The sequence below is a fragment of the Acanthochromis polyacanthus genome, chromosome 21 (genome assembly GCF_021347895.1).
Source record: "Acanthochromis polyacanthus isolate Apoly-LR-REF ecotype Palm Island chromosome 21, KAUST_Apoly_ChrSc, whole genome shotgun sequence".
NCBI lineage: Eukaryota > Metazoa > Chordata > Actinopteri > Pomacentridae > Acanthochromis > Acanthochromis polyacanthus.
Window position 1 is genome coordinate 14,578,022 of NC_067133.1, and position 14,154 is coordinate 14,592,175.

Here is a 14,154-nt window from a genome sequence, read left to right on the forward strand (position 1 = left end):
AACCGACAGGGGGCGTCTCCTCTCCCTGCGTGTCCCCCCCACCCCCCACCCGCCTCCCGCGCGGTGGAAGAAGGAGGTATTGGGGATCTCCTCCTAGACAACAAACCCACATTCAAAGAGGGGCACACGAATTACATCACGCTCCGTGTGGAGGATAAAACCGAGGTCGCGGGTTACGCTCAGCACTTTTCTGCAAAGGAGACAACTGGAGCATCATGCCGAGTCCAGGCGCACGGAGCCCGAGGAGACTTCTGAGCTTTGTCACGCAGTCAATCATTAAAAGCTGTTTCCACTGATGCTGCTGCGGACAAACCTTTTATTTCTGTCACGGATTTTTATCATGGGAAACTGAACTTTGAAGGGACACTCGCCACGCAGGTTTGGATACGGCTCACGCGTAATTGCGCACAAGAAAGTGTCCTTTTAGCAGCTCGGTGTGCGCGCTGATCTCCACCGTTTGACATGGATCAGTCTCAGCAGTGTGTGGCCATGTATCTGCTGTTGCTGTCTCTCGGACTTCTCATGGACAGAGGGATTTGTCAGCACTACTACCTTCTTCGCCCCATTCCGAGTGACAGTCTGCCGCTAGTGGAATTAAAAGAGGACCCGGATCCTGTCTTTGACCCCAAGGAGCGGGACCTTAACGAGACCGAGCTAAAGAGCGTCCTGGGGGACTTTGACAGTCGCTTTTTGTCCGTTTTACCGCCCATGGAGGACAAATACACCGGGAACGATGAACTCGATGACTTTGACATCCAGAAGCCCGGTGGAGTACTGCCGAAGGAGATCCGAGCGGTGGATTTCGACGTCCAGTTCGGCAAGAAGCACAAACCCAGTAAGAAACTGAAGCGGCGGCTACAGCAGTGGCTGTGGGCCTACTCGTTCTGTCCGGTCGTGTACACCTGGACCGACCTGGGGAACAGGTTCTGGCCGCGGTTTGTGCGAGTGGGCAGCTGCCTGAGCAAAAGGTCGTGTTCTGTCCCGGAGGGAATGGTGTGCAAACCTGCGAACTCTACCCACCTGACGATACTGCGATGGAGATGCGTACAGAGGAAAGGGGGGCTGAAATGCGCCTGGATACCGGTGCAGTACCCCATCATTACAGACTGCAAATGCTCCTGTTCAAGTTAAAGAAAAGACTCTAAACATAAATTATAAGCTCAGTATTTTTATGATTCGACTTTCACATGCACTACCGAGTGTAGGAATGTATTTTCTGTATATGCGGTGCCATGCAGTTATAAGTACTCTCTGTACAAAGTCAGTGTTATTTGTAACCAGAGTCTACTTTATTTGTGGAGAATATTGGTTATATATTTTGTATTTATGGAGATATGGCGCATAGAGCCACGTACGGACTTGCTGTTTTCCATACATGGATGAAGCAGATCGACCTCAGAGTTGAGTAAACGTGGATTATTGATACAACTGCGTATCAGTGACTTGTTTTATCCTGTAAATTAAGGAAATGTGCTATTTATTCTTTATATTCGTACAATAAAACAACACTGAAATGATTTAAAATGCTGTCCCTTTCCTTATTCTGATCACTTTTACCCAGTCTGAGCGTTGGATACCTTTAAGTCACCTGCCACATTGCGCTCAGTGTGTGGTTCTCACGCTAATACCATTTTACGCATCACGTACTTTTTACAATCATGCGCTTATATGGTGCTCGATGGTGTCTGGTTTACTCCGTCTTACACTTGATGTCGCAACACTGTATCGTTGTAGAAACAAAAAAGAGGATTTAGTGATAAACTGCAGCCGTTTCTCATGGATATTGGTTTTATTTAACAGTAATCCAGTATTAAATTTTAATCATGTGAACAAAGGTTCTCTGCTGGTCTCCAGTTAACCAACACTATCTTATCATGGCAAAGCTGTCAGTCATACATCAGGCTCATTAAAAGCTGATAAAGGAAGCAGCAGAGATGCAGTGACTGAAGGAATCGGCAGCTGCTCACAGGTTTCAGTCTTTCATCTGTACAAACCCTCCTCCCCATTTGCAGCCCAGCAGGAGCTGAGTTGAGCTGGATTTCTGCTCCAGTGGGAGAAGCAGAGGCTGATGCTGGACATGTCTTTAAAATTGAACCTACAGCACCATTACAATCCAATAGATTCGTTTTCCAACTTTGAAACAGTGGTCCGGCATGTAGCCTGTTCAATGCTTGATTCAGGGGTTGCTAGTTTTCTGGATTAACTATTTAGCTATTTAGAAAAAAGGTTCCAAACCTCGGGAATTCTTTCTTTGCTATTCATATTACAGAGATCGCAGTGAGTGACTAGTAATAACCCAATAGGAATTTGAACTTGAATGTAAATGCCATCTTGTCAAATATACTAAATTCTTACGTTCAAATCAGGGTTGAAGAATTTTTTAGATCCTTATATAATTATTAAAGTGATCCATAAACATATGTTTTCATGATGCAAATAGAGCTAAGTTAGTGATACAGTGCAGTCTAAGCATATATGGAAAGTAGAAGTATAGTAAAATTGTGCTTATGTGCAGTACTTGAGTAAGTGTACTTTGGTGATTTATGATTGAATTGTATCACAGTGTATGAGGTTGTTCAATTGACACCGCCTTCTCCAACTGCAACATCGAAGTTCAGTTTCGTAGTAAAGCATAATACATAAGATTCTGATCATATCTTACTATTTCTTTTGTATGTGCTGAAGTTGTAAGACTTGTATTTTGTGCTTGAGCATTTAGATTTTATACTTTAACTGCACGGAAGAGACCTGAATATGCCTTCCACCAGAGTGTAACGCACATCCTCTGGCATCAGACATCACATCTTGGCTGTAAGGCATCTTATTGCCATCACATAATTTATTGACTCTGAATATGATAATGCCAATGAATTCCTTAAACTCATGAAGCTTTCCACTCAAGTTTTTTTTCTTCATTATAACACATAGACTGTACATTTCATTTGACTTGCTCCAAGTCTTCCTTAAAGCTGCATGATGTTGTATTTTTAACAGCATCATGTCAAAAGGAAATACTGTAAATGTTTCGTGCATTGTTGTATTAACTTTCCCCAAAACGTAAACTGACATTTTTGTGTTTTTGGAGGCCACTGCTAAAATCTAAAGCCAAGTTGTGAGGGTGAAGAAAGATGGAGCCACTTGCCACAGAAATAATTTTCAATCTCTAATTATTTTGTGTAGTCGCTTCTCTCAGACACTGACTAAGACAACCTCCCCCTCCGTTGTTCCACAGCCTCAGTTGGGTAGACAGTAGGGCACCAGAAAGCCTGTGTTTTGTTTTAGTTCTGTTTAGTCCGTAATGATGCTCCTTAGCCTCAGAGCCAGCTCTGCACGTATGCATGCGACACACAAATCCTCATACTTGTCACCAGATAGTAACGGTAGGCCGAAGATCTGCACGATGCAGCTTAAACAAACACAATGTACAGCCTCTGGTGTGTGTGTGTGTGTGTTGGACCCTCTGTGTTTGACATTAATCTTCTTGTCTTTTCCATAATATTGTTTGTCCCTTTTCTTAAAGCCAGCGGTGGTCAGGATTCACAGTTGACAAGCCCTGTTGATACCCACCTATTTCAGGTTTTGTGTGTCATAGAAAAGCTCTTCGAAGGATTAGAGTCGGTTAACAACTGCCCCAGATAACAGTTCCTTATACCACTAGTATATTTCAACTTGATTTTGTCTGTTATGTAAAACAGGTGCTTTTCAAGGTGTGTTTCTGTTTCTTTCAGCAAGAACTTTTCAGTCATATACCCAGGAGTTTTTCTAGTGTTTCTTATCATATTTGAGGAACACAAGTTATTCCTTGTTCCTCCTTCTTCTGCAAGTTTCTACCTCTCTTTCCCTCAGTTTTTCCTGCTGTAGCCGGGCAAAATAGTGACGCCGGTCAGATGATTTGTGTGTGGAGTAATACGTGTTGACAGAACGCTCGGTGCCTGCTAATACCAGCTGCAGACTAGAGGATGCAGGGTTGCTAATGCCCTTCGTCACTTCTGAGCCGGCCCTCAGCTCTCAGCGTCGTCGCTCAGCGTGGCGCTTCTCAGGCCTCGACTGTCAGCAGATCCCTGAAGTCTGAGATGCCCAGCAATGTAATGCTTTTAGCCACCAGCAATCCATTAACTTAATGATCTCTTTGGGTATAGGCTTGTTTTACTGCTTCTCTACTCCCCCCCCCACTTTAACCTAATCAACCTTTTTTTTCTATGCAGATATTCTGAAGCCAAAACCTTGTTGCTGATTAAATTCTCCTACAGGGTTCAGATGTTTTCCTGATCAAAGCAAACCTCTCCTTGTTCGTTTTGCCAACAATATCAAACACAAGTCATTCATTTTTCTTTACAGATGATAAAATTGGTTTTAATAACTTTGACTGGCTCATTAATAGGCCAAAGGTAGCCTTTGTGGCACCTTTGTGATGAATAGAATAACAAGCCGAGTATGCCAGCTCAGTTTGTAAAAGTCAGACTGCAGACTGATGTTTATTCAGTGGAAATGACAAATTTCAAATAATACTGTTAAACAGTTCGGCACATGAAAGGATGTGCTGTAATGATCAGGTTTGAAAGCTCTGAGTACACAATCACCACCATACTTGGACCACAGCTCTGTAATAAAATGATACACAAAGTTTTATGCTTTTATGCAGTGATGAAAGCTGGAAAATACCTTTTGATCTTTATATTGCTGCTAGTTCAGACAAAGTTTTGACTGGCAACAGAAATTGTTCTGTTATGAGACACATTGCAGATAAAAATATATCCTTTAAACGTAAACAGCAGGACTGAGGAAAAATTCAACTGAGTGACTAATTATTTTTAAGGAGGAACTTTTATTTTCAGGAGCTTAATTTGGATAGCATGACACTGAACTGAAACTTTAATTTATCCACATAATAATGACCATGGGCCTCATTTATAAAGCTTGCGTATGCACAAAACGGCTAGAAAGTGGCGTATTCCACTTTCTATGCAAAGGTTGTGATTTCTAAAAACAAACTTGGCGTGAGACTGTGCGCCAACCTTGATTCTTGATGCTTGCTTACACACAAAACAGGGCTAGAAAGTGGCGTAAATCACAACTTTTGCGTAGAAAGTGGCATACGTTGTGATTTCGTGCGCACCGGTGCGCCAACTTTGATGCTTGCTTTAGCACATTTTGGAGACAGAGGGAACGGCAGTGCCGGAGGGTGAAGTGGTGAATTGAAACCAGATTGATCTAAAACCTTTATTGTTATCACATATTAGACTTGTAGAGCCGGATTTTACCATTCATGGTAAAATGTGGGTGTGTTGTGGGCGGGATGTGAGGTGGATCCACCTGTGCAATCTTCCAGCTGGTGTGTGATTTATCAAGAAATTGCGTGCAGCTGTGCTTGCGCACAGTTTTATAAATCAGGGACGAAGGGCATATGCCCATTTCAGATTTTCGGCGTACGTAAACTTTTAGTATGGATCCTACGCAATGTTTTATAAATGAGGCCCCATGACTGTGCTATGATCCATAATAATTAAAATGTATTTTTTTAAGATCGAGTAACCTCTACAGTGTCTGACTAGTTTTCTCCACAAAATGTTTATCATACTTTCAGTTTTTTAGACAATATTGAACATGTTTAGAAGGTACAAGAATGAGTTAAATTTGCAGGAAATATGCAATAAATTCACAGAACCACAACAGACAGCTTCCTTTATGATGATTAAATAATAGCGACCTGAAGAACATCTTAAGCTTCTCCTCTCAAAAAGTTAATTTAAGTGCCAATTGCTAGCTTTTCCCAGAGCTTTCATCTGTATCTAATAATCTTCCTGAACAGAAAGGGGTTTGCTCACTTGACATGGTGACACCTCAGTTGCCATCACATGATCAAACTGTGGAAGTGACTATATCTGTTGAGGAACACTGAGATGCACTTGAAATCTCTGTAAATAATGATAACAAAAACAAGCTAGTAAGGGAACCTTGAGTATTACTGTTTACAAATTTAAATGAAATTTTGGGCTCATTTTGACTTAATTATATTTCAGTGAATGTGTCATAGAGCTTACGGTGAAAACTTGAGAATATACATATAAAACTGTAATCTAATGCTTAAATGTCAAAATTAAGAACACATTTCTGAAGATCATTAGTACAATAATCAAGAAAAATAATAATGGACAACAGTTTTTATTTATTTAAAGTACAAAGCCTATATTTACTTACAGTTGATGAACAGAAATGCATTTTTTCTGTATTCACAATTGTTTCCAAATGATAGAATGATTTCTTTAGCTGGTATAACATTGTAGACAATGGAATGCAGATTTTATGCTGTATTTATCCAAATTAAAGTGACCTTAAAGATAAAAAAGACAGCAGTCAAGCATGAAAAAACAGAAAATTGTCCTTATAACGTGATGTCTACTAATGAAGACGCATGTTTCAGTTTGGAATCAGAGAATTAAAATCTGTCATGAAGCTATCTGACCTAATTTAAGTTCGAGTTCATTTCACAGCTTTGACAGTGAAGACAATCCCTGCTTTAAAGACCGGAGGGGATTTGTCTGCAGACATCTGTCAATATGATAGAATCTAAAGAAATCTGAATAAGTTCCATTTATTCACTGTCTGGACGTCCAGCTGTGGCTGCCGCTGAGGCCTCTGGGAAACAACCCTGAATGAAGACAGGTGTTCACTCCCAATAGGACAGCTGTTTCTGTTGTTCACAGAGCTCAGATATGAACCTGTCGCTCGGTTTAAGTTTCATCTCGTTCCTCCATTTTTGTGTTTCTGGTCAAATGGAAACATTTTTTTTGCTTCCACTCAGTTGCTCAGTTACATGAGGTATCCTAGTCTTAACATGCTGCTACTGCCACATTCTAAGCAAATATTAACTTGATGTTGCATGAACTGTTATGCATTTTACTCTATTTGCTTCTATTATTACTTTTGTGGACTACAGCATGTGTAGGGTAACTAGATTCATTATTGGGATGTGCTTTATACAGGCTTCATAGACTTTAGACTTTCTGTTCACCTTGTTGATGACACTTTATGTAATAGATGATAAAGTACCTAAACTTACTGTTTGACTACATTTAAAAATAAGAATTAATGTAATTGAATTTCTTTACCTGTACTGTTTTCACATTTTCTTTATTGCTCCAATTTTAACCTGTACTGGAAGTGTGTTTAGTTCATGGCAAAATGTAGCTGAGCACTGTAATAAAAGCAGAAGATTGACGAGTTACTTGCCAAGCTGAAACAATTTGTGATTTTGCCACTTAGTTATTTAAAAGAACACTTATTCTCTGCAATTTTACAAAACAAAAACAAAACAAAACAAAAACCAAAATGACCCAATTCTCCCATCCTCTAGTTTCTCTCTCATCTGGACATTTTGGGGGTTTAAGTTGTTTTGGTGAATGTTGAAAATATCAAAACAGAAAAACTAAGCAGCATTTTACCACATTTGACCTGATTTCAGAGATCAAATAATTAAAAGATAAAAAATCATTACCAAAATATAACAGTGAATTCACAGAAATAACTCTCTGAACCCCCAATGGGTCTTCCTTATTTTGCTCCTGCCATACTTTTTTCTCACTGTGGACTCATTTTTCACTGCCATATAAAGTCTTACACCTCCATGGAAACATCACAACCATAACTAGAAGTACAGAGAACTCAGAAATGTCCTCTGTGTAACAATATCATACACTATAAAGAAAAGAAGAAAACTGAGTGGAAATGCCTTGAATATTTGTTTTTTGAAAATTGAAAACAACAAACAAACCATAGAACATTTTCCAAGTGCCCACGGGTGATGTTTAACCACTAAACTTTAAATTTTTTGATTAATTTAAAATTAGACATGTAGAATAAAGTGATTTTGATGAAATCCCGCAAAGAGAAGTTTAGATTTGGTTGATTTTCATAATGAAACTATATGTTAGACACGAGCAGTTCAAGGACTTTCTGAGAGTTGGAAACGTTACAGTTCTTTCTGTTTTTACAGTTTCTGGTAATGATAATTTGTGGTAATTTGGCATTTTAAAAAGAAAACATGCTTTTCAAATCCACTAGCAAGTTTTGGGGTTGAGATGATTAAAACTGCAGATGTTGATCTGCAGTGCTTTCCGATAAATAGATACAGATAATGTTACATGTTTTCTTGACTAAATTAAATATTAACAGTAAAACACTGCGATTGTATATATTGTACAAACTGACCTGATGGACTGACCTGATAGATCCTGAAAATTGTTTGTTGAAGCCTTACTTTTTGGCAGTGAATAATAGTAGATTTAAGTTTCAGTTCACACTGTAGTCCTAATCAAAGTCCTCTAAAGTATCGTTTTAATCAGTGAGTGGTTCACCAAGGCTGCACAACCCATTTTTATGAACCATTTTACGAATAGTCCTAATAGTTACAGTAATCATGAATTATTTGTGACTGATTGTTGTCATTCAGGTAAGTAGGGCAACACATAAAAGGGCCTCAGTATGCTTCTTTGAACAGCATCTGAAACCTCCTCCTCCCACACATTTTTGATGTCAGAACTAAAGGTTGCCCTTGAGAATTTCTATCAGTCCCAAAATCTTTTAGTTTCAGTATCTCCATCTTCACTTGTTCCTCAGTTCACAACCTGACTTTAAACAGGATCTTATGCATTGAACTGCTAGCCTCCATGATGCTGACCGTGATTTCCATTTAGTCTACTTCTGTCTATTGCAATATTGGTTTCACTGTGATCTTTTTTTAAAATATGAATCTTGTTAAATTATGTTCATCAGTGAGCAGTGAATATGAGAAGCATTTGTCGCTTCCCTGCATGAGCAATTTGTTGGTGTGCAGTCCCCTGAAAGGCGGACACGTCCTGTCAAAAGTTTTATTTGTTTGGTAAAGGATGCTGTTTGGCACTGTGCCCAGTTCATTGTGCTCTCCCACACATCAGATAATTGGAGGCTTTTGAAATATCCTCTCTGCTGCTGCTGCTCCCCGTCCTGGTCACGATGTTCAAACCGAGATGCGTGGCAAGGTTGATGTTGATTTTTCCAGCGTTTTTGTGCGCTGTAAATTTCTCCGAGCTGGGTTTGATGACTTGTGGGGGGTGATCCTGCTGTTTGATGTCCAGAGCTCGTTAATCCAAACCTCATCTGGTATGCAAGGTCAGACCTTACTTTGATGTGCACGGGGCAGCTCTGCCAAGTCGAGAGGGCACTGTACGTTTACAAAAAAATCAGGAACCGTAGCAACCGTGACACATTTTGGCTTTTGTCCATCAACTACTGTGAAGATGAGGTCTGGCTGGTTATAGGGGCCTCTTAGCCCTCCTGTGGCTGAAAGCGCACACATGAACATTTCCTGAGAAGCTGAATTAAATACAAATCATTTCCCAAACACGCAGGGTAATTGGAGGAATGTGTGAAACTTTCATGTTTTCCTCTGGGAGCCACCAATGCAGCTTATAACCCGAAAGCACCGTGATAATGTAGAGTATATAAACAAAATATCAGTATATATTGACTGCTTCCATGTGTTTCTTTTTCAAGATTCACCATATATTTCTTTGTGATTAAAATATTTGAAAATTACTGCTCTCCCAGAGCCGCATAACACAATTAATTAGTTTATTTTTGGAGAAGAGTTATAATTCATGAGGGCTGAAATCCTTTTGCATTTTTTGGTTCAAGATCCTTTGAAACAGAGAGGACTCAGTAGAAGCAGTGTGTTTGTTATGTAAAATAAAGCAACAACAGCCCCTACTTGGCACCCAGTGCAGGAATTCACTGCAATTAACTCTTGAGCGTCGCATGTAAATATGAAGGTTTGGGGCTCCGCAGGCAGGCCGGCGCTCACTCACACACAGGGATGCTGGGCCTTTGTTCTCCCAGGGCTTTGGCTGGCCGCCACACTGCCTCAGTTGGCAGCATCTAGCTATAATTTTCTCACAATGACTGGCGTGTGAGCCGTCCATCATTCCTCTCCTGTGTCTCCATGTTTCTCCCAAAGCACCCCCTCCATGCCCTCTACACACCCCTCCAAACTCCACTGGCACCTCTCAAGCCTTAAGCATATTCAGGTTTACCCACTGCTGAATGTGTGCCAAGTCCTTTCTATCATCCTGTCATGTTGCACAACTAAACAAGCTGCCTAAGGATATTTATTAATTCACTCTCTTCACACTTGGTTGTGCTTTGATCGGATGATAAATATCTAAAGAGATCATTCCTAGAGGTTTGCGAGATTCTCAGATGCACTGCGGGATCTCTGCAAATTGTTTCCAGGTCCACCTCTTTTGGATTTTTGGCTCTCACTTACAATAACTTCAGAAAGTAATAAGAGGTGCAGCTCTGTTGCTAAAATACCTTTCCGTATTCGCTTGATACCTACAAGAAGACATGATATTGGAGAAAAACTCAGGTGCAAAGGAAGTGCCCACAGGGTGGTTGCAGAGTGATAAAAACAAGCAGAGTTGTGGCAGTTTAATCACATTCAGATTTTAGGATTCATGATTGCATTGAAGCTGCTTGGCGCATATGTCTCTAGGCAGCCTCTATTCCTTCAATAATTCTGGACTTGCACATCCAACTTGGTGTAGTGTTATCTCAGAAAGAAATTTTCAAGTATGCTGTGCGATATAAGTATTCAACAAATTAATTTTTATAATGCACACTTAGATTCACCATATAACTACAGTGTTGCTCTGAATCAGCCCACTGATTGCTTATATTCATCCAAGTTTCTGTCATTCTCTACTGTTCGCAATAAAAGCAAAAAGCCAGAAAATAGGATTAGTAAGACAGAAATATGAGAAGCAAGAGAAGCTCTAGGTGAATATTACAATGATAGGTATTTGGTTTGTCAAATATTAGAGGGATATTACAAACATTTTAGCAGCAAGCAGAGATTAAATAGTCAAGAAAAAGCTGGAAGCTTCAAGCCTTGTTGGGTTTGTTTTCTAGCCAGAATCTTGTCTTAAGGTGTTTATCCTTGTTCTGAGGTTTTTCTTTAGGATGTTTCAGGACTCTTCACAATACTTTGGGTTTTTGACAGCTGTGTGAGTATAGCAAGCATGATGTCTGCTTTGGGAAATTGGGGACATATTTGGCAGCTTTGGGGATAAGTTTGGCAATCCACTCATCTGGATTGTGCACCTTTCTCTCTTTTCACTGGCTCTTGAGCGGTACGTGGATTCGCTCCAAGTGTTGTTCAAACAGGTTCCACTCAGTTATACAGGAATTCGGAATGCTCAGTATCTGAGATATTGAAGAGCAGCAGTCCAGGTAAACGTGCATTGGCACTCCTATTTGCACATTCTGCATCTTTGCATTATGAATAGGTCTGCTGGGAGAGTTGCTGTAGTAGGATGGGTGCTGTACAGATGACTGAAGCTTTTTGTGAAAACATATCCTTTGTAGAACTTAGAACTAGCTCCTGAGACAGGAGTAGCAGTTTTGTTTGCTTGGCAGCATGAGTGTTTTTCTGGGCTGCATACGTAGACTGTATATAAACGTCGTGGCGTGACCCATATGTTTCCAGACGAGCAGTTTTGAAGCTCAGTGAGGAGGTTCTGGCCATTTCCGTCTTGGCAGTGCCTGATTCCTACTAAGTGCCAATTCATGGTTTCTGCTTCCTTATAGACTGACCAATACAGACTTCAAAAGCAGAAAGCGGGTATGCACACAGTTCTGTTCATACTACACTAGGTACTAGGACTCCATGTGGTGTCAGCAGATGAGCCTATGCAGACCTTGAGGGACTTGGATGGATGACTTAATTTATTTCATCAGTTCATTATAGGGGTCATAGGGCTCGGCATAGCTCAGTGGGTAGACCGAAGGGTTGCCGGTTCGATCCTCGGCCCGTAGAGCTCATGTCGAGGTGTCCCTGAGCAAGACACCTAACCCCTAATTGCTCCTGATGGGTCGTGTAAAGCGCTTTGGGTACCTTGCAGGTATAGTAAAGCGCTATATAAATACAGACCATTTACTATTTCATTATGTGTAATTTTACGCCATAATATAATTAAAATGGGTGTGATATATGAATATTCACCTACTGTGCGGCTGTCATAAAAGCCGTAATTAGTTATAAAGATTAAAACTATTGTTTGTACTAGCTGTACACATTTATTTTTGCTCTGAAATCTAGCCTTTTAACATGGGGGTCTATGGGGATTGACCAGGCGTAAACTAACCGTGACGTCACCCGTTGGTATCAACGCCGAGAAAATGAAGCCCGGATTTTGCTACTTCCTGGTCGCCGTTTTGGATTTTTGGAGCCAGTGATGTAAAAAGCGTCATCAAACAGACTGGACCGGAGAGCAACTCGGGGCAGGATTGGCTGAGGACTCTCTTATCCCGCCCACGTTTTACCGCAGAGGCTTCTGTTGCTGTCTATCAAGTATAGCCACGCCCCCTGGCTCCGCCAACTTTAACGATTTATTTAAAATTCAGTATTGATTTATTTTAAGATCGGCCACCTGATCTCTCATTTTGACCATGAAAACTAACGGGAAAAAAATCCTGAGCTGTAGAAAATCAGTCTATCAAATTTTATTTTCTCCAAAAATGAATTGGGGTTTATGGAGCTAAAGCTTCTTGGAGCCAACCCTAGCGGATGGCGTGATATTGCAAGTTTTTGACACTTCCGGGTTGGCTTCAATTCTGGAGCCAGATGCTATGTCAACTATATATACAGTCTATGGGATTGACTTGTTTTTGGGGACTGCCTCAAGTGGCCATTGGTATAACTGCAGTTTTTGGCACCTCTGTGCTGACTTCTTTTTCAGATCCAGAGGTTGTTGCTTGTTTGCATATCACCCTTTGGGCCAATGTGACACATTTGTGTTCCATTATATATAATTAATCTAAAGATGAACTTTAAATGATTTCTAAGATGGAGTCATTTTCACTCTGCAGTCATAATTTTGTAATGCTGAAAATCTGTTTTTAGGCAGGAGTGAAAATTGGTCAGCTCTATGATGTTTTCTACATGCTAGGAGTTACGGTGGCTACAAGTAATGAAGCGCAAATTCAAATGAGAAGTGCTTTAAATTGACCATAAAGTTAAGCAGGACCAAGGTTGTTGCTTCTCTTTACATTGATTACATTATCAGTATTACCAGAAGTTCAGCATAGAAGGTTACCAGGTGTAAAAGCCCTCCAGCACCAGAGACTGAGACAAAACTAACTCTGCGTCTCCATCCTGATGACAGAGCACCGTCATTAACACGCCTGTGGGTTGCTGATATAATTGCTTTCTGTCAAGGTGTTGCACAAACATGTCACATAAATACTGTATGTTTCAGGGGTAAGACTACTTAAGGTGTAATCCCAGATATTTTAACAATGAGACTTAAGTAAATGTGTCTCTTGCGAAGATAAATTTAGTCATTAGTCATGTCTCACTTATTCAAAAGGAAAACCTGACTGAGCCATGTGGCACTTTGGCTGCTTCGAGTTTAATACACTACGCAGATTTGTTTTTTTGTTTTTGTTGTTGTAATAGTTCCAGCATGCAACTCCACCTAAAACCACAAATTGTCTTTGTTTAATTTCTGTTTGTGTACGAATTAACAAACTATGTGCAACATGTTAATTATTGAAAATTAGGAGTCGGTAACTTTGGAGATAGAGCCATGCTATCTGTTTCCGCCATTCTTAAGGCTAAGCCTTTGATTAAGGAGACATTATCCCTAACAAGTGTATTACCATTCTGCAGGAACATGTAGATGTTTAATTTGTGTTGCTGCTCTTCATTCATGTACGTTTACTTGCTAGCTGTCCTCAGTTGTTTGCAACTCATAAATCCTCTGGTCCTCCATCTATTCTATGAGCAAAACAAACTACTGTCGGCCAAATAGAAAGAGAAGAAGAAGAAGGCTTATAAAAGACAGGAACAAGGCAGGAAGTAAGCAGAGGTGGATGGAAGACTCAAGATTTATCACCCAGCTATGGAGTGGAAAGAAGTGCTGCAAGTCTGGAGTAGGTTTCCACTTCAGCTTAATTCAGTGTGAAGTGTTTAAGACACACAAGTTCGGAGAGATAAATGGGAAAGCCAGGCTTTTTCCGCAGCGGCCGACACTTCTCTGTATTCTGATCTATTATTAATGCTCAGTACACATTTGCTGTTGTTGATTCAGTATTTGAAGCATGTCTGTTTCACTTTGA

General features: G+C 40.4%; 2 protein-coding genes across 6 annotated transcripts in view; both read left to right on the forward strand.

Moving 5' to 3' along the window:
• LOC110948477 (RNA binding protein fox-1 homolog 3-like) overlaps positions 1-14,154 on the forward strand; it is a 550,111-nt gene that overhangs the window by 37,396 nt on the left and 498,561 nt on the right. The window lies entirely within an intron of this gene.
• LOC110948481 (noggin-like) lies at positions 40-1,524 on the forward strand. Its single transcript, XM_022190025.2, has one exon. The coding sequence runs from the start codon at positions 463-465 to the stop codon at positions 1,129-1,131; it is 669 nt and encodes a 222-aa protein (XP_022045717.1). The 5' UTR covers positions 40-462; the 3' UTR covers positions 1,132-1,524.